At 41.6% G+C, this 24,369-nt stretch overlaps 1 protein-coding gene across 17 annotated transcripts in view; it reads left to right on the top strand.

Moving 5' to 3' along the window:
• Positions 1–24,369, top strand: part of Eya1 (EYA transcriptional coactivator and phosphatase 1) — a 331,367-nt gene that overhangs the window by 290,921 nt on the left and 16,077 nt on the right. For all 17 annotated transcript variants that reach the window (XM_045143934.1, XM_045143933.1, XM_045143931.1 and 14 more), the window contains 4 exons: positions 21,587–21,645; positions 21,757–21,917; positions 22,843–22,957; positions 23,061–23,182. In XM_045143934.1, the coding sequence (XP_044999869.1) occupies positions 21,587–21,645; positions 21,757–21,917; positions 22,843–22,957; positions 23,061–23,182 (457 nt within the window). The remainder of the gene's footprint in view (positions 1–21,586; positions 21,646–21,756; positions 21,918–22,842; positions 22,958–23,060; positions 23,183–24,369) is intronic.

Genomic DNA, 24,369 nt, shown 5'->3' with positions numbered 1-24,369 from the left:
CATAAGGAGGAAAATATAGGTGAATCAAAAATAGTCCAATTTTTTGAATGATTATTAGTCAATCTTAAAGATAATTGATACAATTTATTCTGATTACACATCTATGAACTTTCCTTAATAAGTGAGTCAGTCAAGTATGTATGATAAATGTCTCTAAATCATGAATCTCTTATCTTAGTTTGTTAGCAGTTCTGAATATCAGTTGCACAAGTGCATGTAGTTTATAAAAATTCCTTGAGCTATAATTTTTCTTCAGAAAATGTTTACCTTAAAAGAATAGGGCTGGCGGAATGATTTAGTGAGCAAAGACCTTACCACACAAGAATGAACACGTGAGTTCAGGTTTCTAATACTCATGTAAAATTCCAGAAATGGTGGCATGCACCTTTAATATCAGCATTGTGGAACTGTAGACAGGAAGGACCCCTGGAACTTGTGGACTAGTCTGGCAAAGTTGATGAGCTCTAGTTTTAGCAAGAGACCCTGTCTCAAAGAATAAGGTGGAGAATGACTGGGGAAGGCACCTGGCATTGACCTCTGACCTCCATGTACATGTGCATGCATGTGTATACTCACCCTCACACATATGTAGTGATGTGCATATGAACAAAACACACATACAGGTACACTATACTACACACATATACACATGCAAACTAAAATAAAGGAAAATAATATTTGGGGGCATACATGTGCACACATGCACGCACACGCACACACACACATTTCAGTGAGTGATCAGGATTTTGTTACCTAGGACATGCTTAATGTAAATATATTAAGCAGTTTGCAGGTGGGTATTTATGAACGATGGAGTTAGGGATACTATTTCCCAGCAACGCTTCAAGATTGTGGTAGCCTCGATATTTTTCTGTTTCATTTTGTTTTCAATAATGGGTACCTACTCACTGAACAATTATTAAGCATCTGGTTATTTTTGTTCTAGATATTGGAGACCAGCAGTGACTGATAAAAGCATGTTCTTAGTTAGTGCTCTGGATGGGAAGTAGGAAATACATCCTGTAGAAATACTTTTTGCAGAGCCAACTGTATGAAGAGATTCAAAAGTACTGGGGAAGGGATGAATCAGACGGCGGGGGGTAGCTAAGCTGATCAGGAAAAGGTGTCTGTAAGTAGATGGCATTTGTGGCAGCACAGGTCGTGAAGATGAAGCATTAAAAGCATTCTGAGGGGAGGGGCAAATGCCATGCCCCTGCGGTGGGAATGACTTCACTCTTTCAAGGGTAAACTACGATAGCCATTGTGGCTGAACAGAAGTAACGGAGAGAAAAATGACACAGTCCAGAAACATCTTGCAGATCATGGTGAATTTTTTTTTCTTTCTAATTGCAGTGCAAAGCCACTGGAAAATTTTAAGCAAGGATACAATAGAATAGTGTTTCTATACTTGAGCAGATATCAGCCTGGTGTTAAGTGAAGGGTGAGAGCATGGACGGAGCCAGTGAGACCAGTTAGAAACCCTTGCAGGCTGCCACAGCGTATATTGCACTGGGGCTGGGGAAGCCGCCGTTTTGATCATGGCAGAAAGTCACAGGACTTAGTCCTGCATCTGGGTGGAAGTGCTGGCAGGATTTCCTGGTAGATAAGAGGCGAGAAGAGAAGGAACAGAATGAAGGACTTCTGGATTTTGACTTGAGTACTAGAAAGGTGGCCCCATTTTCCAGAGGAAGAAGAGTTGGTTGAGGGTGGTAGGAGAAGTTGGAGTCATTTCTTCTTCCTTCACATAGGAACTTTAAATGTCTCATTAGCATCCCTGACAAGAGATAGCTAAGAGCAAGGAGACCTGCAGATTTGGATCTCAGCAGAGAGCAGCAAATCTGAAGGTGGTTTGGCGTTAAACTGGGAGAAAAGGTGTCTCCCATAGCACAAAGAGTGAATATTGAAGAAAGTGCCAGAGTAAGCCTTGGGCCCTCCCAGTTATAAATAAGAGCTTCAAAAAGAGAACTGTGGGGACTAGGCTGGGGTATACAAGAACATAAACAGTACCACAGAGATATGACAGATCATGCTTCAAGCACTTTGAATGTCTACTATGTCACATGCACCCTAAGTTGTACGATGAATGGAGCAGTGCCTGGAGTGATCAGGATGTTTTGTGCTAATGGGTCTGATAAGCAGCCTTAGAGGATATGCACCTCCCTGGAAGGGGCAAGGAAAGGACCAAGGTGATGAAATGGCAAGGCCAAGAGTTACCATGGTGACAAGGTGCACTGATGGTGGTATATACTGAGGACATAGCATCATGTTTAGGTTTTCGGCACATTTGTGTGTCCAATGGGATGATTCAGAAGGAAGGAGAATATGTAGAATGTGGAAAGAGAGGAAAGTACAAATGTCCTGCAGCTGGCTGGTTTTAGGCAAGGAAAAGAGAGAATTGCAGATTCAACTAGATGGAAACAAGAAAGGGAGGATTCAGAAAAGAAGATGAAACCTGTTCAGCCATATAAATCCTCGTTATACTGCAGTATAACCTTTATGCCTGTATCTCTCTGTCCTCCACTAGGCTAGATACCACTGACTGTCCATCTACTTGTACTCAGAGCTCATTATATACCATTCATTACATAGAAAGTTGTTGTGTTTTCTTTGTTTTTTTTTTAAATTAGTTTACAATGAGTAATACTAATGTTTGTGTATACATATGTATGTGTGCTGCACATGCATTTGGTCACTCAGTTGTCTGTAGGTGTGTGTGTGTGTATGCGTGCATGCATATGTGCATCTAGGCCAGAGGTCAATATACTGGGTGTCTTCCTTAATAGCTCTACATCATTTTTTTTTAAAGCATGATGCTGGGGTCTCACATCCTGTCTGTCAGGACTGCAAGGCCTTCACACAGCACTTTTTAATTTTTTTATTTTTTATTTAATTGAGAACAACAAATAGAAAGAGGCAGAGAGAGAGAGAGAGAGAGAGAGAGAGAATGGGTACACCAGGGCCTCCAGCCACTGCAAACAAACACCAGATGCATACGCCCCCTTGTGCATCTGGCTAACATGGGTCCTGGGGAATTGAGGCTCGAACCAGGGTCCTTAGGTTTCACAGGCAAGCGTTTAACCACTAAGCCATCTCTCCAGCCCCTACATCATATTTTTGAAAGAGGATATCATAACTGAACCCAGAGCACACCGATTCATGTAGATTAGCCAGAAACTCTGAGAAATCTCCCCTCTATCCATGTATTTTATTTGGGTATTGAGGTCCCAAAATCCTGCTTACACTTTAGGCAGCACAAGATACCTATTCATTATTCTTGAAAGTCCTTGATAAGCACCTCACCCACTGAGCTAGCTCTGCAGCCCAGTACCACTAATTTTTGTGTGTGAAGTACAGGGGATGGAACTCAGTGTCATGCATGATAGGCAAGCACTCTACTGCATTTATCACCTCCATTCATCTTTCTTTTATTACTCTTATCTTTAATTAGCTTATGAAGTAAAAAGGCTTCTTTATAGCATTTAAAATTTTTTATTTATTTCCTTGAGAGCAACAGAGAGACAGAGAAAGGGGGGGGGGAGAGAGATGGGGGGAGAGAATGGACGTGCCAGGGCTTCCAGCTACTGCAAACAAACTCCAGATGCATGTGGCCCCTTGTGCATCTGGCTAACGTGGGACCTGGGGAATCGAGCCTCAAACTGGGGTCCTTAGGTTTCACAGGCAAGCACTTAACCAGTAAGCCATCTCTCCAGCCCCTTTATAGCATTTTAATACATATTTACTTTTTTTTCTCTCTTTTTTTTTAATTAGTTTTCTATTCAGCAAATACAGGCAGTTTGGTACCATTATTAGGCTCATCCGTGACCTACCCCCAACCCATTGGTCCCTCCTTGTTGAGGTATATGGGTTGTACATTGTGGAGTTAGCCCACAGTTATTGGTACGATAAATGTCTCTGCATATCATGACCCAACATGTGGCTCTGACATTCTTTCCGCCCCCTCTTCCGCAAAATTTCCCTGAGCCATGTTGGGTTCATTTTTGGTCTGCTTCAGTGATGAAGTGTTGGGGGCCTCTGAGGCTCTGGCTCTCTGATTTGGTAGGAGTTGATTTTTCTCTGTGTTGATCTCCTTCCCCCTTGTGCTGGTATCTGGTTCATCAGGAAAACAGCACCCTTGCTTGTTTTGCCAATTTTCCCTAGTTTTAGTTGGGGCCCCTTTGAGGTATGATGGGGTGGCTCTCTCCTTAGGATCTGTATCTATCTGAAAAAGAGAAGCAGATTCTCCAACGGAGAGTAAGTTAGCACCAGAACAAATGAGATGACCCTTACCTTTTTAATTGAGAATTTAATAGGTGTAGGCCCTCTTGTAGCCCATGATTGATGGTAGCTTGATATTGGAGAGTGGGCTTATGTTTGGATATGGTTCTGACTTGTTTTCCAGCTCCAGCTATGGGTCTAGTACCACAGAGGGGATCAGTTAGCCAAATCAAGAGCAGTTTGTTCCCCACCATGTCTGTGTGCCACTATTGCACATGTGTGGGCATCACAGCAGGTTATTTGTTGCTAAGTAGGTTAGACCATGAGTTGCTTGGATCCTACCTAATCTCTCCCTGTCCCTCTTCTCCCTGCCCACCATCCCATCTCATGCCTCCAATGCCTTCAATAATGTACCTTTCACTTTCATGTTACATAGGTTATATTACCCTCCCCACCACTCTGTTCCTTAAAGTCTCATGGGCCCCTTTCTACTTCCCTGGCCTTTATACATACTCATTCCCACTTTCATACACATACATAAAAATTAGATGCTAGAAACTGCATATGAAAAAGGACATGCAGTATTTGTTTCTGAGACTGGATTACCTCACTTACTATACTTTTCAGTACCATTCATTTTCTTTAAAAATTTCATCATTTTGTTTTTCTTTATGGCTGAATGAAGCTCCATTTTGTAATATTCCCATGTTTTCATTATCCATTCATCTGTTAATGGACATCTACACTAGTTCCTTTTCCTGCCAATTGTGAAAAGAATAGCAATAAACAATACGTGCGAGTTTCTCTGTGATAGGATGTCAAGTCCTTTGGGTGGAAACCTAGGGGTGGTAGAGCTTGGTCACAGAACCAAGAAGGTGAAATATGTTCAACATTGCAAGACCATCAAAACTAACCAAGACAGTTCCAAGAATGAGGGTACCATGCCGGGCATGGTGGCACACGCCTTTAATCCCAGCACTCGGGAGGCAGAGGTAGGAGGATCACTGTGAGTTCAAGGCCAGCCTGAGACTACATAGTGAATTTCAGGTCAGCCTGAGCTAGAGTGAGACCTGACCTTGAAAAACCAAAAAATAAAAATAAATTTAAAAAAAAAAGAATGAGGGGACCATGTGTTACCATGTCAGAGAGGCCAGGTGGTGAATGGAGATGGCAGAGTGACAGGGCACCATCTCAGAGCAGTTCCACAAGGGAGAAAGGTGTGGGAGCTGTTCTTGCTGAACAGTGTTTTCAATAGTGGGATGCACTGCTGTCAGTTTCTTTTAAAATTTTTATTTATTTATTTATTTATTTGACAGAGAAAGAGAGAGAGAGAGGGGATGCACTAGGGCTTCCAGCCACTGGTCAAACAACGACTCCAGATGCATCTGACTAACGTGGGTCCTGGGGAATCGAACTGGGGTCCTTTGGCTTTTCAGGCAAATGCCTTAACTGCTAAGCCATCTCTCCAGCCCTGTCAAGTTATTTTAAAATCCTGTGAAATTGACATATTAGTGTCACCTATGACAGGCTTTTAGTTGAGACCTTTAATTTTGACAGTTGTTTGCTGGCCTTCGGTCTGAGAAGAGAGCCAGCAGTTTGGAAAACTAGGGGATGCTTCTTTGCTCCTCCCCTTGAAGTTTGCTTAGTAGAAAAAGAATTCAAAGTGCTTTTCTCTCTTCCTCTCTCTTTCTCTTCTTTTTCTTTCTTTCTGTTTCTTCTTCTTTTAAGATTGAATAACACAAGAGAAGGCCTGTAACTCCAACTTCCCCAAATGTGTTCAAGTTGCTGTCCCTGGAGGCTTCTCCCATTTCAGCATCGTTACAATGGAGCCTCTATGTGGGCCCCACTCAGTATTCTTCCAGTATTCCCCAAGACTTTCTGAATTCTGGCTGCTTCTCCCTTCTCATTCTCAGCTACTTCTTTGTAAGGCAGGGAGAGGACTTGGACCTGGGATATGATGTTGCTTTTGGGCAACATTCTTTTACTAATTTGAATAAATACTTTTGCCTCTTTAACTATAATTGACTAAGAATTATTTTTTAATGTTGACTATTGTCAAAAAGCTCAAGGAATCTTAAGTCCAAGTTGCCATCGGTTTTAGAGTTTTGTGCATCTATGCAAGCAATCATGCTAGACTTGGAGACAATATGTTTCTATTAAACAAAAACTAAAAGTAGCAAGGAAAACTAGCATTGGAAAGCATTGTATAAATACAAAAATTATTATGTCGTGATAAGGAAAAATCTCCATGATATATTAAGCAAAAATGTTAAGCAAAGGAATGATGTATAAGTTATACATTGCTATTTAGTTGAAAACAAGAAGTAGGTGATAGGAGAGTGAACTATGCATGCCTGTATGTATATAAGAGGAGTGTTTAGCATATGTAAGAACATGGAAAAACTTTGTGAAAGAAGATTTTTCTTGGTTTTAATGTGGTAATACTTACTTTTAAATATATGGGAAGTTTTTGTTTTTTTTTAATTATAGGGTACCAAGATAAATAACATGTTTCTAATCACATTCGTATTCAAATGATGTTATTCAAAAGTCAGCCTCTTAAGTGACAAAGGCCTTCTGGAAATTGACAAGAAGAGCTTTGCCAAAATACAAGAGAAAGTCTGAAGTTTTAAGTTTAAATAAGAAACGAATTCCATAAAGTTACCTTTAGGGATAGAATAAATAAGAAAATAAACAAATAATAAAACTATCTGTTGGGACTAGTAAATTACGGTAAGGGTATTCTGCCACCAAGCAGCTCATGCTGTGGGAGAGTTGGGGTGACAGGAGAGGGAGAAGGTAAGCAGAGCCCAGAGTCAGGTCAGAGGCTCACGTGTGTCCTCAGGAAGAGGGTGACAGAGAAACCACCTCTTAGAATTGAGAAGTAACCAGCAATGCCAGATCGAGTGGGTTTCGGAGAATATTCTGAGCAAAATTTACACAATGAGCAAAATTTAGAGAGCAAAAGTATCAGCTAAAGAAACTATAAAAAATTCAGTGTAGTCTAAGAAGAGCAAGAAATGTCATATATCTGTTTAGCAATGTTCCTCATAATCACTTCAGCGTTTATAAAACAACTGTGAACCAACTTCCTTTCAATACTTGAAATAAAATCGTAAGAACTGACACATATGTTCCCCTACTATAGTTAACAATATAAGAAAATATTTAGAACTTTCCACCAGCCATTGCTTGGATGAAAGAAATAGAAAACATGCACAAAGTGGAATTTTCTATAGCAATTTAAAAGGCAATATAGACTAGCCACAAGGGTATGTGCCTCTAATCCCACCATTTAAGAGGCAGAGGCAAGAGGATCATGAGTTACAGGCCAGCCTGAGCCATTAAGGAAACCCTGTCTCCGAAAACCAACGACAGGGTCTGGGGAGATGATGGCTCGGTGAAAAAAGGGCTTGCCGTCTAAGCTTAAGTACGAGAGTTTCCACCGCCAGAGCCCACATTAAGCTGGCTACTATAATATGTGTGTGATTCCAGCATGTCTACAGAAAGATGGAAGGCAAAGCCAAGGGAATCCTCCAGACATTTGCAGGTCCTGATATGCACGGTGGAGGACAATGAGAGAGCCTGCCTCACAAAAGGTGGATGGCAAAACTGACACTGGAGGTTGCCCTCTGCCCTCCCCTTGTGCCCTGTGCCATGTGCACACCCACCCACCCACTCCTGCACTCAGGAAGTAATGGAAGTCATCGTGGGGTCGTCCAGTGGAAGAGTACATGCCTAGAATGTGCAAGCCTCGGGTTCAGTCCTCAGTACCACGAAAAGATGTAAACATAGATGGTTGAATGGAGAGGGAAAGGAGCCACAATACATGAATCTGATTTTACTTACTTTTTTGCCTATGTCTTCTACAAGAATAAGAATGTAAGCTTTTACACAATGATGAGTAACTTTGGATGAATAAATCAATGAATGGGAATAGGCAGTGGCAAACAATATCAATTGGCTTCTGATTAGGCCTCCTGTTTTTTGTTTATTTATTTTTCCCCTTTCTCAACCCTGCTAGTCACTCCATCCATAAGGTTGTGACATCCATGTGCTTGGCCCAGGGTTAAGCAATGTGTAGGGGAAGAAGTTATAGCAAATATGCTGTCTTCCCTTATGGAGCTTATTCTCCAGCAGGGCGCCCTGAAGTTGTCTGCAGGAGGCTCCGTGTGCTTATCCAGCAAATGCCGAGTTTTAGGGGAATTGGAAAGAGCAGGTGACGGAGACCAGTAATGGTAGCTACTGTTATTAAATCAAAGGGGAGGTTCCCGAGAGGTTGTCAGACTTGAAGAAAGGAAAGAAACCAATAAAAGCTTAGCCAAAGAGAAGCCTACAAGACAGAAAGGAGAATGAGAGGGAGAACATTCTAGCAAGTAATAGGCATCCTGTTGTCTGGGGAAGTGAGGGGGTTGAGAGCATCAGGAAGGTACAGATATTTCTTGATGGCAAGGGAGAGGTGAGGTTGTGCTGGGAAGCATAGAGCTATTGCAGAAGCCCTCACTTTTCTGGCTACATTGGAATATACTTAGATTTTTAATTGAATTATTCTAATGACCAGCTCAGAAGCATAGTGTATTACCTATCACTCATTCCAAGATCATGATGTGTTGGAATTTGTGTTCCCTGATAACAAAATAGCTTTCAGAAAAATCCTGAAAGTACCCAGGATGGGTTGAAAGAAGGGTTCTGGAGGTATTCTCAGAGAAAACCATGGTGGCAGTCACCTGCACCCTCTGTCTGCAGCCTTTCCTTATGTTTGTAAGGCCAGAATAGGAAAGGTGACATCTTACTCATTTGTGTGTCATCAGTGCCTGGAGTCTAAATAGGTGTTCATTCAGTCACAGTCAGTGGAATGCAGGACATGAGGCCAATGTCTTTCTATTGTCACTGCCATGGTTCACATAGGAAGGACACATACAATTCCTGTACTTCAGTAATGATACATAATATATTTTCCTCAATAGTACGTAGACATGCAGGCATAGTTTTTTGTAGTTCTAATTCTTGAGGAGAGACTTTAAGAATGGGAGTTGGGTCTGGAGAGGTGGCTTTGCAGTTAACGCATTTGCCTGTGAAGCCTAATGACCCAGGTTCAATTCTCCAGAACTCACATAAGCCAGATGCACAGGGTGGCACATGTATATGGAGTTTGTTTGCAACGGTTAGAGGACCTGGCACACCCATTTGCATGTGCACGTTCTCTCTTTCTCCCCCCACCTTCTCTCTCTAGATAGATAGATAGATAGATAGATAGATAGATAGATAGATAGATAGATAGATAGATAGATAATGTGTGTTTGTGTGTGTTTGTCTGTGTGTCTCTTTTTATCTCTCTCTCCACTGAATAAATAAAATATTTTTTAAATTAGAAAAAGAGGGCTGGAGGGATTGCTTAGCAGTTAAGGCATTTGCCTACAAAGCCAAAGGACCAAGGTTCAATTCTTCAGTACTCATATAAGCCATCTGGCTTAGTTTTTTGTAGTTCTAATTCTTGAGGAGAGACTAAGAATGGGAGTTGGGTCTGGAGAGGTGGCTTTGCAGTTAAGGCATTTGCCTGTGAAGCCTAATGACCCAGGTTCAATTCTCTAGAACTCATGTAAGCCAGATGCACAGGGTGGCACATGTGTATGGAGTTTGTTTGCAGTGGTTATAGGACCGGGCACACCTATTTGTGTGTGTGCATTCTCTCTATATACATACATACATACATACATACATACATACATACATACATATAGATATGCATATATACACACATATCTCTCTCTCCATATATACATATGTATGTGTGTGTGTGTGTGTGTGTCTTTTTATCTCTCTCTCTCTCCAATGAATAAAAAAAACATTTTTTTAATTAGAAAAACTGGGCTGGAGGGTTGGTTTAGTGGTTAAGGCATTTGCCTGCAAAGCCAAAGGACCCAGGTTCAATTCCCCAGGACCCACGTTAGCCAGATGCACAAGGGGGTGCATGCATCTGGAATTCGTTTGCAGTGGCTGGAGGCCCTGGCACACCCATTCTTTCACTCTTTCTCTCTCAAATAAATAATAAAAATATTTTTTAAAAATTAGAAAAAGAATGGGAATTGCAATATGGGCATTTTTGCTCAGCCTTCCTTTTAGGAAGCCCGTGTTCCATGTGTTATACTAACTGGCAACACAGGAGATCCACCAGGCCCCTTATGCTAGAGAGATGGTATCTGGTGGGCTAGATCCCAACAAGCTAAAGAAGCTGGGATAATTTACCTTCCACAGGAGACTGTCTTATACCAGAAGGTTCAATGGAGCTATCTTGGGGTGATAGGACTCTAGGACCAGTGCTAGTTGGAAGAGAGAGGAAGCTTTGTGAATAAAACCCCCCTCAGAGGACCTTCCTGGCCCTCAGAGCCAGTGAAGAGAGGTGATGATGGAGCCCTTCCCGCAGCTCACAGGGAACCTCTTTGCTTTTTTCCTCTTCCAAGTGCCTGTGTCCGGTTCTGCATATTTTTCTTTCTGGAGTCAGTCATAATTATGTGACAGAGAAAATTGGATTTGAAATATCTCATTAACTTATTAACTAAGGATATTGTGAAGCCTGTTTACACTGAGCCACAGTCTTTTATACAAAACCAAATCTTGCTTACCATTGTGAAATCCTCTGCCTGTGTAAGCTTAGTAAAGTTGACAAATTCATCTCCGTTAATCTTTCAAACCTGGAATTCCATCCACACCCCACAAAAGAGGTCAATTACATGAAAATACTTCTTTAAAAATTGTATTTACATATGGTTTCCAGTTAAAGATGAATCTGTAGACATGGCGTAGTGAAAACCTGGAACTTGTGTTTGCTACAGATAATTAGAAAGATTGAAAAAAAAAAAAAAAACTCTGGGAAAAAGAATGCTCTCTTTCAAATACTACCTATTGATGATTATAGCTTTTTTTCTATATGAGCAAAGCAGATTTGTGTGTGTGTGTGTGTGTGTGTGTGTGTGTGTGTGTGTGTGTGTAAAGTTAAGTGTTAAATGCTTTGTAGATAAATTTCTTAAGTGGCAGTAGGGGGTTAAAAGAAGGTGATTGTAGAAAAGGATAAAAGGTGTCTTGGTTTGGGTATTTTTCCAGACCCTGACAGCAAGTTTGCCACAGAAAGAATGATTTTTATGAGAATGTGATTATTCACAGCAAGCCTTGAGTTAGGCGTCACTGTGAAAAATTCGTCTTTAGCAGATCCTCTCAGCAGGAATAATAGGTCTAAAAGAAAGGAAACAGCAGTTACAGAGAACACTGGCTGCTGCCAATGACAAATTACGTGGGCGAAAGTGACGAGGAGAGAGCCACTGAGAGCTGAGAAATCAGCTGCGCAGCACCCCAGAGGCTGACGCTGAAGAGCTCTGCACTGACCTTCAAGAGACTGAGGTCTTTAGTAGATGTGCGCTGAATTCTCTTTGGTAATGCTGTTCCTAATTAGTGTTTTTTTTTTTTTTTTTTTTCTCTAATTAGTGTTTTGTACATCAGTTTAGTCCTTTGTCGTACTCTAAGCTGTATAACATTTAAAATGCCTGCAATATTTAATAATAAAATTACTTAATATAATTAGACATAGAACAGACACTAGTGTACTGCCCTGTGTTGGATCTAAAGATTGGTAACATTTTCACTAGTTTCCATTTAACTGTGTAAATGGCCACACCCTCCCATATTATCTGGATCATAAAAGAAGCTGCATATTTGGGCATCAGTGTTGAGACATCAATGTGGGATCACAGAACAACCTTCTGGTATTACACAAGACAACTTAAGCAAAGACAGGGACTGGAATGTGGCCCGGTGTGACGTTAGCATGCACAAGTCCCTGAGCTTGTATCTCAGCACCTCTACCCCCCCCCAAAAAAAATGATAAACATGGGTATTGTGCTAAATAGTTTATATTTTAAAGTAAAGAAAATTATAAGCATTGATATCATTAGATCAAATGCAGCATATGCCAAAACTATCAATTAGATTAATCCGTTACCATTGGAGTTATAGTGTTGAAATGTTTTAAATAAGCCCACTTTGTCTTAAAAGTTTATTTTCAATTCTTTCTGGCTTACATTAAGCAAGACTTTTAACCCTAAGGTTGAGAGTGTGGATAAAGACAAATAGTTTTAATATAACATGTGGTAAAGGAGGTATTCATGGCAAGGAAGAAGGAACTCCAAGCCGAGAGAAACACACGTATCATATTTATTAAGACTGTACACAGTAAAGAGGAATTATCTCCCTGCAGTTCCCTTAGGGTTCTGAATACACATGGCAAGATGTTCTTATAATGGCATCCTATTCTTTAATTAGCATATTTTAAAAGAATTCGTATTATAAGAAGATGTTAAAATTTCAACATCTTTTGTTCCCTTTTTCTCATTCATAAGCATGAGAACACTGGATTTTGTTGTTATTTTAATGATCTCAAGTATTTACCCCAATTATGTAGACATAACAGCATACACCTGAAATGCTTGTTTATCTTGTGCTATAACATACCATTTGTAGCCACTTTCCATAAAGACTTTAGTCCCTAAATATTTTGGGGACATTAATATAAGCAGATTTAGAACAAAGAGCTAACATCTCCTCTGCCCCCCCGCCCCACGTTAAAACAGCTGTAAATCAAGTCCTGGGTTTCTAATTCAAGCACCCAGATCCCCTACCTAATATAAACATAATGCTGGCAGCATCTCTCCCTAAAGAATACTGTCAACAATAAATATATTAAAATACTGTTTCTTAAAAGCAAAAATAAATAAATAAAAAGCAGTGTCTCTACAAGTTGCATCTTATTACCAATTCTGAAAAATAGAATGTGAAATTCCTCTCTTCAGTGTATGAGCTGCAAAGTTCTGTTTGTTTTCCTACTGGCTTGTACATGTATCATCTTCTTCCTATGCAAACAGACACGGATATGAAAATACTGATTTAAAATATGTACTGGCAGTCTGAGGGATGGCTTAGCAGTTAAGGCATTTGTCTGCAAAGCCAAACGACCCAGGTTCAATTCCCCAGGAACCATGTTAGCCAGATGCATTAGGGGCGCATGCATCTGGAGTCCGTTTGCAGTGGCTGGAGCCCTGGCATGCTCATTCTCTCCCTCTCTCTCTCCCTCTCCCTCTCCCTCTCCCTCTCCCTCTCCCTCTCCCTCTCTCAATCTCTCTCTCTCTCTCTCTCTCTCCCTCTTTCTGTCAAATAAATTAAAACAATATGATATAATATAAAGAAAAAAATAGGTGTTGGTGCCCATGGTATGATGAGTTGATAGCTGAGTGTAGGAACTTCAAGATACATTTCTCCAGGTCTGTTTTAATTCCTTAATGTCCCCTTTCCAAATTCTAAAACAGAATGAGGCAAATTGCAAGACTCCCTCCATTGCTGCTGCCTTGGCCATAGGTCATGTGCAAGGAAGCCTCATGGTGGGAAAGCAAGGAGACTAGGAAGTCACTGGTGCAGAGATAGATGACCACATGAAGTCATCACATAGCCCTTAACATCCTCCAACTGAACCTTTAAGTGTCATGGGACTTGGGTTCCTCTCTAGAGAGTTGATGGGACCACATTGTTCCATACCACTGGCTGTTAAGTACGCAGTACCTCAGCTGGGCACACTCTAGAAAGTAAGTGGGACCACATTGTTCCATACAGCTGTAAGTTCACCACACCCCAGATGGGTACTCTCCTTCATGTAGAGTGAAGTCAGCAAGTGAGAAGGTGGTTCCTACAAACTAACTCTTGGAGCATAGGAGTTCAACCTCCAGAAGTGAGACCTGATGTGCCTACGCTAATAGTGAGCTAATCAGAAATGGGCCCTTCACTCTTTCCCATCCGTGAGCTTATTAAAAGACCACCATTTCCCCTCCTCGGAGCTGAACTACAGATGCTCTTGGCAGAGTAGGCTCCTGGCTTAGCCATTTCATCTTGCTTTTTCCAAAGACATTATCAAAATGTTTAGGAAGTCAGAAGTTATTTCCAGAAGCCACTATGAAAAATCATTCCTTTAAAATTTGTCACTCTAGCATGAGTTACTGTGAAAAGGCATCTATATGATTTAATATCTCTCTGAAAACAAGGTCAATGTGTCAATGTGAGCCAATTCATGGGAGGACTTGTCTTTAAAGAAAATAGAGTGGATCCCTTGTCAAAATGAAGCTTCTGAACATTTGGTGGTGGTCTTGTCGCTAACACATCACACTGTGAATAAATTTTTGTGTGAAGAAATATGAGGAATATTGGGGAAATTGCTCAGTGGTTAAAGGTGGTTGCTTGCAAAGCCTGTTGTCCTAGGTTTGTTTCCCCATTACCCACATAAAACCAGGGGCACAAAGTGGCACTTGCATCTGGAATTCCTTTTCAGTGACGAGAGACCCTGTTGCACCCATTCCCTACTCCTCTCTTCTCCTTCCACATATAAATAAGTAAAAGTAATAATTTTTTTAAATATATGAGATACTTCTTTTTAGAAACTTATGAATGTCTCAAACTGGTGTCTGTATTTTTTAATATTTTATACTACATTATATTATTTATAATTTATTATTTATAATTTATTTCCAACCAGTGGAAGCAAACTCTAGATTCATGTGCAACCTTGTGTACCTGGCTTATGTCGGGACTGAGGAGTTGAACCTGGGTTCTTTGGCTTTGTAGGCAAGCACCATAACCACTAAGCCATCGCTCTAGCCCGAGTGTCTATACTGTTAACAGAGTTCAGAGCCATAGATGCAATTGTCTGATGTCAGATCAGGAGGGACAAAAAAACATCCCCAAAGATTGTTTCCTCAGCCTTGAGCAATGCCAACTGGTCTTAGAGGGTGTGGCTGATGTCAAGATAGTGAAAACAACACGATCTCTAGTGATTCTTGCTTTTCCATTTTTACTCTGGGGAAGGAGGTAGAGGCATTGAAACAATTAGCTGGAGGATGGATAGTATTGGTACTGTCTTGGGAATTTTTGGAACATGTACACAAACAGCCTGGTTGGGTTCAGTAACCCAACTTCTTTGAAGACACTTGCCTGGCTTTTTCATATTTTTCCCTTTCATAATGTACATGCTGCCTCAAAGTTTGCTTAGAGCCTCGGTTTACTCAAAGGCTTCGGATGTATTTACTCCAAGTTCACGTTCAGAGGTAGAGAGCATCAGTGCATTTCCTGTGACATCACTCTCCTTGGCACAGAGAATAAGAACTGTTGTGACCGTCTTAATTCTCTTTATTAATTCCCCTAAACTGGCTTGAATCATATGGTGTATTTTTACATAATTATGCTACAAGTGAACAGCTTGGGGGGAAAAAGAACCACTACAGTATCAAAGCAGAATAAATATTTGCAGAAAAATTCTGCCATAAGTTAATATTTTGCATATGAGCCCCTGTACAAAATCTGACTTATTCCTGGGGCTTGATCCAAAGGAACAAGCTTGTGGCCCACCCTGAGAAACTCAGAGCTGAGGATGGATCCGAAAAGGGCCAGCCTGAGTTGCGATGCCAAGAATAATGACAGAAAGGACCAAAGAGGCAGAAAAACAGCGCAAGCAGAGCCCTGAAAGCAAAGCAGCTTTCTGATGGCCATGAGGTCCTGCCCCATGTGGCTCTCTGCCTAGTCCCTGCACCCCAACTGTGTTGAGCAGCCTTGTATGTTGGCAGGTTCCCCAGCCAGCCATGGGAGCATTTTACAGTCTGGCTCTGTGAGGGCTGAGATGGCTGTGAACTGAAGGCCAGTAGTGCCTGAAGCTTGCTGATTTTGTTTTTCTTCTTCCTCTCTGAATCACAGGCTGTATTGCATAAAGCAAAGTCAGAGAGGGTAAACATTGATCCTTTGGTTGGTGGTGTTTATCTGAAAGACATGGCAGGAGCCCATTGGATTAGACAGAAGCCTGTCGGCTCATGTCCAATCTCTGCCCTTGTTCAAGCTCTCCCAGCTGTGACTGTGTGATCAGGAACCTCTGTCAGTATTCCATGTAAAATCCACACTTTCCCCATCCATATTCACACTCAACATGCATGCCTTTCCCTGGCAAAGACCCTGAAACCATCATGACAGTGTTCATCTGCAGTGTCAACCACTTCAGGGCCTGATATTAACAACCCAAAGGATTGGGACTTGTCCTGAAGGAAGGAGGCCACATCTCCATGCTCCAGGCTGTGAGATACAAACACAAGACCTCTAAGGGAGAAAGGGAAGATGTGCCTCCCCGCTATAGTCCCCTAAACTCCAAACAACTGATGGGCCACAGAGGACCTTGAGTATAACTGACATAGAGGGACAGGCGTCTGTGCCCTGTGAAATTGAGGGAGCCTGGGATGATGGTGTGAATTGGGTGTTATAGGTACAGTATCTTGGCCCTTGTCCTATGGTTTTCTCTGAGATTTTGTGTCTCATATCTATAAATCAGATTTTAACATTACATACTACCAGATCTTCCCCATAAACTCAAGTCAGTAAGAAATGAGTCTATGTGAGAGAAGTCCCATTCCTACCTCTACAGGAACTCTGCAGGAAATACAGGCTGTGCATCCCTTATCCAAAATGCTTGGGACCAGTGTTTGGTGTTTTGTATTTTTTTGGATATCTGCAATGTTTACATGTGCAGAATGAGATCTCTTGGAATTGGAACCCCAGTTTAAACACAGACATCACCTTTGTTTCTTGTATAGCTAGCACAGGTAACTCACTTGCATTTTGATAATGGACCCATCATATGAGACATGTAGCATTTCCTACGTGTGGTATTATGTCAATGTTCAAAGAGTTTCAGACTCTGGAGTATATTGGATTTCAGATGTTTGGATTAAGGATGCTCAACTTGCCAAAGACATAGTTCTTAATGAAGGAGTTTGAGGTAGCCCATCTCCTGGTGTTTTAGGACTTCTGGAAAAGGAAAATAAACAACCCTAAGATGGGAAGTAATGAATAGTGAAGTCTTCCTGGAAAAAGATTTCACTAGTCATCACTTTTCCTCAGAGCTGTTGGGATCTGTGTATCAGATAAAAATGTTAGCCATAATTATCTATTCCTCTACTATTGGGTGCTCATTGAGCTTTTATGCCAAGTTGCAGATTTTGACATCTCCTCAGAAAGCCCTTACCAGACAATAATTTTCCCTACATACATGATCCCATTTCTGACTCCTTACCAATTCTCATGTGTGAGATTTGGCATACAAAGAAACAGGGTCTTCATGAGTCTTCCCTCTTGCCTTTCTGGGGCCATCTGCTAAGACCAGAGTGCCCTTTATGTAATGGAGACATGCCCAGTAAGTGTCCCTTCCCCACCCATCCTGTGGAATCTGCCCTAGCAAACCACCTTTACATTTGGTTCCTCTGTGACAAAGTGACCTGCACCATGCCTTTCTGACCTAGCAGAGCATCGGTTTGGCTCTTCAGACTTCTACCTTCAGGTACAGGGGCTTCCTTCCGTCTCCAGAGAGAAGCTGCTGGCTTTGCACAATTAGAATCAATTTGTGATGTGAGCAAACTTCTTTCCTACTGCACCACAACGGCCTGGACAGTAGGACTGATGGAAACACCACTGCATCCCAGGCAGAGCCAGCTCGGTGCTGTGACCTGCAAGTCCACTGACTCCCTGGCTCCAGCTCTGTGCCTCAGAGCCTTTAATCTTGCTGGAAAGCTCTTTTCCCAGACACCCATTTGCCATTTCACATCTCCCTGGCCTGCTGTATTTGTTCTCCTTAACGGTCATCTCCATCACATCTAATAGTTTGCTTGTCTTCTTGCCTGCCCGTCTCCTGCACTACAACACAAGTTTCAGTGGGTCAAATACTAGCACCCTAGAAGAGAATAACATGTCCATCAGCATCACCTTGCTAAACTAAGGAGCCCTTGTAGTCACTGTCTCTGCCCCTGGGGATTCAGGCAAGACACCAGCATTAACGGCATAAAATACGTGGGCTTGGCAGTGGCTCCAGAAAATGTGAATGCTGTCCTGACACTTGGATTCAGCAATGGTTTCCACACCTTAAAGCCCATCACATACTTTTTGGAAGCTCATTTCAAAAGTACATTTTCAGCACGTTCAGTCTGCTTTTGAAATAAAAATCTCCTTTCCCCTTGGAATTCTGTCTACCTTATGCTCTGTAGTAAGCACCCAATTAGGGTTTCTAAGGACCTATTTTGGCACCTAGAAATGGATTAAGCTTCCCGTTCATTCTCTCGTGTCTGTTGATTTCTTCCATGGCTTTGAACTTTGCTACTGCTGTTCTTTCTGGGAGCCCAAGGCTCCTTCAGCTGCAAGCCAAGGGCTCTTAAAGTTAGTTATCTAGGTTTAAGACAATTTTAGGGACTGAAAACTGACCAAGCCCAGATGGCAAAAGTAAAACCTAACATTAGGTTCTTAAGAAGACAAACGGAAGGTTAAAGGGCTTCTGAATGTAAGATGACTTCTGAAAGATGGGAGCAAACAATATTTGTTGTCAGGGGAATACTGTGCCTCAGGAAATATGAAGGTAAGGGCTCTAGTTAGGGAACACACATGCTTAGGCCAGACCAAGTTAACACACTTTGCATTTCAGCTGCAAAATATCATAGTAGCTTAATGGTCACCATCCTTGTAATAAATATTAAGTGTTATTTTTTACATTTTATTTTTCATGTATGCATGGTATGTATTTATGCACACATGTATGTATGTATGTATGTATGTATGTATGTTGTGTTACAGGGCTTCATGCATGCTAGTAGAGTACTCACCTCCAGTTCCAGCAATTAAATATTTAACAAGCAATAGAGAATGTGATAGTATTCTATGACAAGTTTTGGATTAAAAAAATCAGCATTTATCTACCATTAATTGTAAGTTCATACAAACATTTGTAGGTAATTGACTCAGTGTGTATTCTGTATATGTGAATTTAGTGCAGTAGTATATTTTTCTTTTATTAAGTAAAATGAGCAACAGTTCCACAAACATTTTCGCATGAATATTTTCATTCTTGAAGTTTCTCACTAGGCTATTTTAGAAGTCTTCTTGATTTTTTTTTTTAAATCTCTTTTCATTAAAATCATTCTGCAGAATTTTCCTGATAAAGAACAAGGGTTTCATTGTCACCTTCCCAGGGGACTGTGCTTTAATTAAGTAGCTATAGAGTGACTTTGGCCTGCAGGTAAAAGCCTGAGGATACTGACACTTGATTAGAGCTTCCGGGATATTGAACTAGTCTTCAGTGTGGGTCTAGCCTGGTACCGCGTGTGTTAAATAGAACTAGCAGGAGGAAGCAGGCAGGGTGTGGTTGAACAGGGGCAAGAGTGCAGTCCTAGCACAGTTAGGTGGCAGCTGAATTTGCTGTGGCAGAGGTTTGAAGCTAAATTAGTTTAAGGAAAACATCTTTACATTCTGCTTTTTCAAACAACCTCTTCCACCCTTAACCGTGGAACTTTAGACCATCTTTCTCATTCCTTGAATTAAATTTCTTAATAGATCTATTTCTCTTCTAATTCCTGACTTCCTTAAGAATGAAAATGTCTCCTTCCAGGCACAGTGGCTTTTTCCCCATCACTATGCGTGCGCTTGCACACACATACACACACACACACGCACGCACGCACGCACGCACGCACGCACGCGCGCGCGCATGTACCCAGAGATTTTAACAACATACACATTGCATTTCTCAGTAAAGCTCAGAAATTTCTTCTCTTGATTTAGTAACTACTTCAAACTCGAATAAGTGTGCACCTTTGAAAACACAAACAGTTATGTCTTCTTAAATCCCATTGAAGGATTAATGCCGAGAAGTGAGTTCCCTATTGAGTTTTCCAAGAATGACCTCCTTTACAAATGTTAAATTCACAGTCAGCATGTGAGGGCTTCTAGCCCTACTTTTCCTTTTCTCTTATCTGAGGTCATAGACCTCAGGAGAGCAGAAGAGGGTTACAAGGTCAAAGTCTTTTCCTCCTTGGACCTTGCTGCTTGCTGGGAGAAGGCTGCCTGCAAAATAGATGCTTTGGCGCAAAGGTTGGAGCAGGTCACGATTTTAATTCTGTAAAGGCACAGCTGGTTTGAGTTTCTTTCCACTGCTGTCGCCTGCTGCCTTCCTTACAGATCCATGGAGAGGGGAGGGTTCCTTGAGAAGGAACCCACAACGTAAAAATACTCCTTGTATAAACTGTGGTGCTGTACCCATGTTCCCTTTGAGACAGAGCTGCAGGCTGTGCTGGAGAGAGGGGCTAGATTTTCTGTGATCCACCCTATCCAGAGCACACCAGAGCCTTTGTCAGAGAACCTTTGCATATGTTTAGGAATTTCTTGTAATGATACTTTTTTAACTAAAACTTTAATGAAAAAGTATCATCAGGACTTCTGGGGTATTTGAAGTTTGAATGCAAAAGCAAGATGTGACTGACATGCCAAGTGGGTAGATTGCTTGTTTCTGGACCGGACACTTTGTCTATTTCCAAATCAGTGTGTCTCCACTCATCCCTCTCACACACATTTCCTGAGGGCCTCTTCTTCCCACCCCACCCTGGGGGCCGAGGAATAGCGCTTCTGTGCTGACAGGTGCATAAACACACCCCGGCTCCTGTAGTACCCGGCCCACGACTGCAGCCGGCTGTTCTGAAAAGTTTACACTCTGTTTGGAGTTTAAAACTCAGGTCTGTTCAAAATAACATTGTGCTATAATAAGCTCTTGAGCCTCATATTTAACATGGAATGTAACACTGGTAAAATGGTAAAAAGTAACAGAAAAAAGTGTATAAAAATACCATATGACTTGATTGTTTTTACTTAAGTTGTGAAGTCTTCTATACTTTTTTTTATCCCAAACATGTGTACACACATCCATACATGCACTTGCTTGCATGTGTGCATACACACACACAGAATAAAACTCACGTCTTTCAAATAAGTGGCAAACCAGTAACAGATTTTTTGTCTGGGCTCCCAGCACACTGGCCTGGGGCTGTGTTGGTGTGTGGCTCAACAGCAATCAGAGGTCATCATTTCATTGGCAGTTAGCATCAGGTTTAATTTTTCTAGCATGTTGCATTTACCAAAATGTCTGGTTTCAGTTATGCTCGGTCGCTCTCTGAATCAGCTCTGAGCACTACGATGTCTTAAGGTACCTGAGGGTTATGGAACACATATGCTAATTGTTTTCAATCACTTTCCTTTCTAAACACAAAAATGTGTTTTCTGAAGCTGAATCACAGTAGTCCTTGATGACATTTCTTAGAGAAGAGGGCCCAAAGTAGGCAAAAACGTCAATTTAACAAGACTGCCACCTACTGATTGACATAGTTGAAAAACACACCAATTGGGTTTTTTTTTTTTTTTTTGAATGATATGACTTTTTTTTTTTTTAAGATGCTTCTTAAAATCAGTATGCCTTGTTGTAATTTCATTTTAGGAATGTGACCAAGTTCACATAGATGATGTTTCTTCAGATGACAATGGCCAGGACCTGAGGTGAGTCCACTGAAATGTGAACTGATGTCTCCCTGTTACAATTTAATTGCTCGGCTAATGAAGATCAATTTTCTGTTCGGTTAACTCTGGGCTTTTCTTGCATCTAAATAGCACATATAACTTTGGAACAGATGGCTTTCCTGCTGCAGCCACCAGCGCTAATTTATGCCTGGCAACTGGTGTGCGGGGTGGTGTGGACTGGATGAGAAAGTTGGCCTTCCGTTACAGACGAGTAAAAGAGATCTACAACACCTACAAAAACAACGTGGGAGGCAAGTGACTGTCACTGATACCTCAGCGGGGTGGTGGAAGACAGGCTGGTTAAAAGTCTGAAGGAACCACACTTGCTTTTGGTCACACTTTTGGATATCACTGCTTTTTGGGAGCAGTTGCATCTCACTGGTAAAATTCTGCTGCGATTTAGTGACAGAAATATTAGACTAGAGGCAGCTGTCCTGATTACTTAGCACCCTGACCTAGGCAGATTTCTTGACCACTCCGACATTCAGTTGTTCTTCCAACAAAGCAGGCTTAGCAAGCCTTGACCATCGCCCAGGGTGACTGGCACTCCCACCCGCTCGGTGCTTGGGTCAGCATGCCTCTTTTCCAACTAGGGTTGCCAGTAGTCAAAGTGGCTTGAGCACAAGAAGGAATAATACCCACTGAACAATGCAAAGTACAGAGAGGAAGCAGGTTTCTAGATGGGCCTTTCCAGAAGCTCTAAATATACGATCAGGAAGACCGAAGACCCATGCTTTCCTGTAGGTACAAGCCAATGAAGTTAGGCCTTCCTTGGACATGGCCCAGTAAACATAAGTGTCTCGCCAGTTATTACCTGCATAGGGGGAGGAGAAACCTCTTCATTAGCGGCAGAGGAAGTTCCATGACTGACTTTCCCTGACCAAGCTAAGGCTATACACCCTCCCTACAGCTGGATGGGTCAATTCTGTCCAGACAACATGGTGAGAGGCATGAGGGAGGGCTCCTGAGAAGGTTGGGTGATGCCTACCACCAGAAGAAGGGATGCAGGGAAGTGCAAGTAAGATGTGAACTGAGTACATGTTTGCAACGGAACAGTAATAGATATGAAAAAGATTGCAGCTTGAGGGTGGTATGGGTCATGATGAAATGCTGATCCATGTAGTCAAAGAGCTCTGTGAGGGAGGAAGTGGGTCACACACACTTTCCGTCCCTTAGGTCTGCTTGGTCCAGCGAAGAGGGAAGCCTGGCTCCAGCTGCGAGCTGAGATCGAGGCGCTGACCGACTCCTGGCTGACGCTGGCCCTGAAGGCCCTCTCGCTCATCCACTCCCGGTGAGGCACTCGCGGCCCGGCGCTGGGGTGCGGGCTGGGTCCTCTTGGAGACTTATTTTTCAACAGTCTGGGTTTTTTTTTCTCTCTCTCTCTTTTCTCGTAGGACAAACTGTGTTAATATTTTAGTAACAACTACTCAGCTTATCCCTGCACTGGCAAAAGTCCTGCTGTACGGATTAGGAATTGTATTTCCAATAGAAAATATTTACAGTGCAACTAAAATAGGTGAGTTCCTCCTCATTTTATTCCCTACTAGCTACCCATTTCTCTTTAGGCTATAGAAAAGGAAAGGTAGTAAATGAAACTTTTTTCAGAATGCTAGATGTCTTGGGGAAAAAAAATGGAAGTATAATTTTAATTTCAAAAGTGGCTTTAGACATCAAGTGAAATGAGACACATAACTGATGTCAAGTTTGACTTCACTGAGTAACATTAAGATATGGAGCATTTTAGGTATAAATAATTTAACAATTTCTAGGCTATTATTTTTATTCTTTTAGGGGACATAAAAATATTTTTTAAGATGAAGCAAAAAGTAATACAAAACCATATAAAGAAGAAATGAGCAATTCAAAACAGTTTATTGTTACTGGAAATGCCTTTTTTTTTTTGTTGGTTTTAGATGGATACATATAAACAATTGACTTCCTTTTTTATTCTAAGGACCTAAAGAAAATAAGCTACTTGTAAGAAGGATGCAAAGTTGAGGAGGACAGTCTAATAATATGAATTTCGCTAATATAAACTAAGAAAGAATAAAAGTAGGAATAAAAGGGAGTCCTGGCGCTTCCGTGGGGGAAGCAGCCAGCTAAATACCTTCTATCCAGTTTGAAAAGGTAATATGTAAAAGAACATTTAACAGGTATCTACTAGATGTGGAGAACTATACCAGGTATTTTGCATAGTAAAGTTAAATCTTTACATTTTGCAAATGAAGAAAGCAGAGATCTCAGTGAAGTTGTTCAGGTAAACAGCTAAGGACCAAGCCTCAGTTCTCTCTGATCCAAATTCCTTTCTACACCAAGAAAGGCCTACTAAGTGCCTGAATATGCACACAGCCAAGGAAGCTTTTCTCCCAGACAAGAGGAACTGGTGCAAGTCAGTGAAAGCTAAGAGGCAAAACGGCATGCAAGTTGGGTCCACACGGAGGAGTTTACCAGGCAGATGTGCTAAGGAGATCAAGGGCACAGAAGGGCTTGTGAAAGACCCTGATTGGCTAGTGTGCAGTGCTCAGGGGAGGCTACAGCTGCAAAGTAGGCTGGGTCTAGTCATAAGTGAGGAATGGTACTTGTAGTAAGTCCATGTGATGGGATGGGCATCCTTGTAGATGGGATAAAAGTCGTTAATGGCTGCTCAACTCCATCGAAAGACAGAAGAGTAAAGATGGACTCCCTATAGTCTAATTTCCATCT

This window comes from Jaculus jaculus, chromosome 2 (assembly GCF_020740685.1).
Source record: "Jaculus jaculus isolate mJacJac1 chromosome 2, mJacJac1.mat.Y.cur, whole genome shotgun sequence".
NCBI lineage: Eukaryota > Metazoa > Chordata > Mammalia > Rodentia > Dipodidae > Jaculus > Jaculus jaculus.
This window is presented reverse-complemented; position numbering and strand designations above follow the sequence as displayed.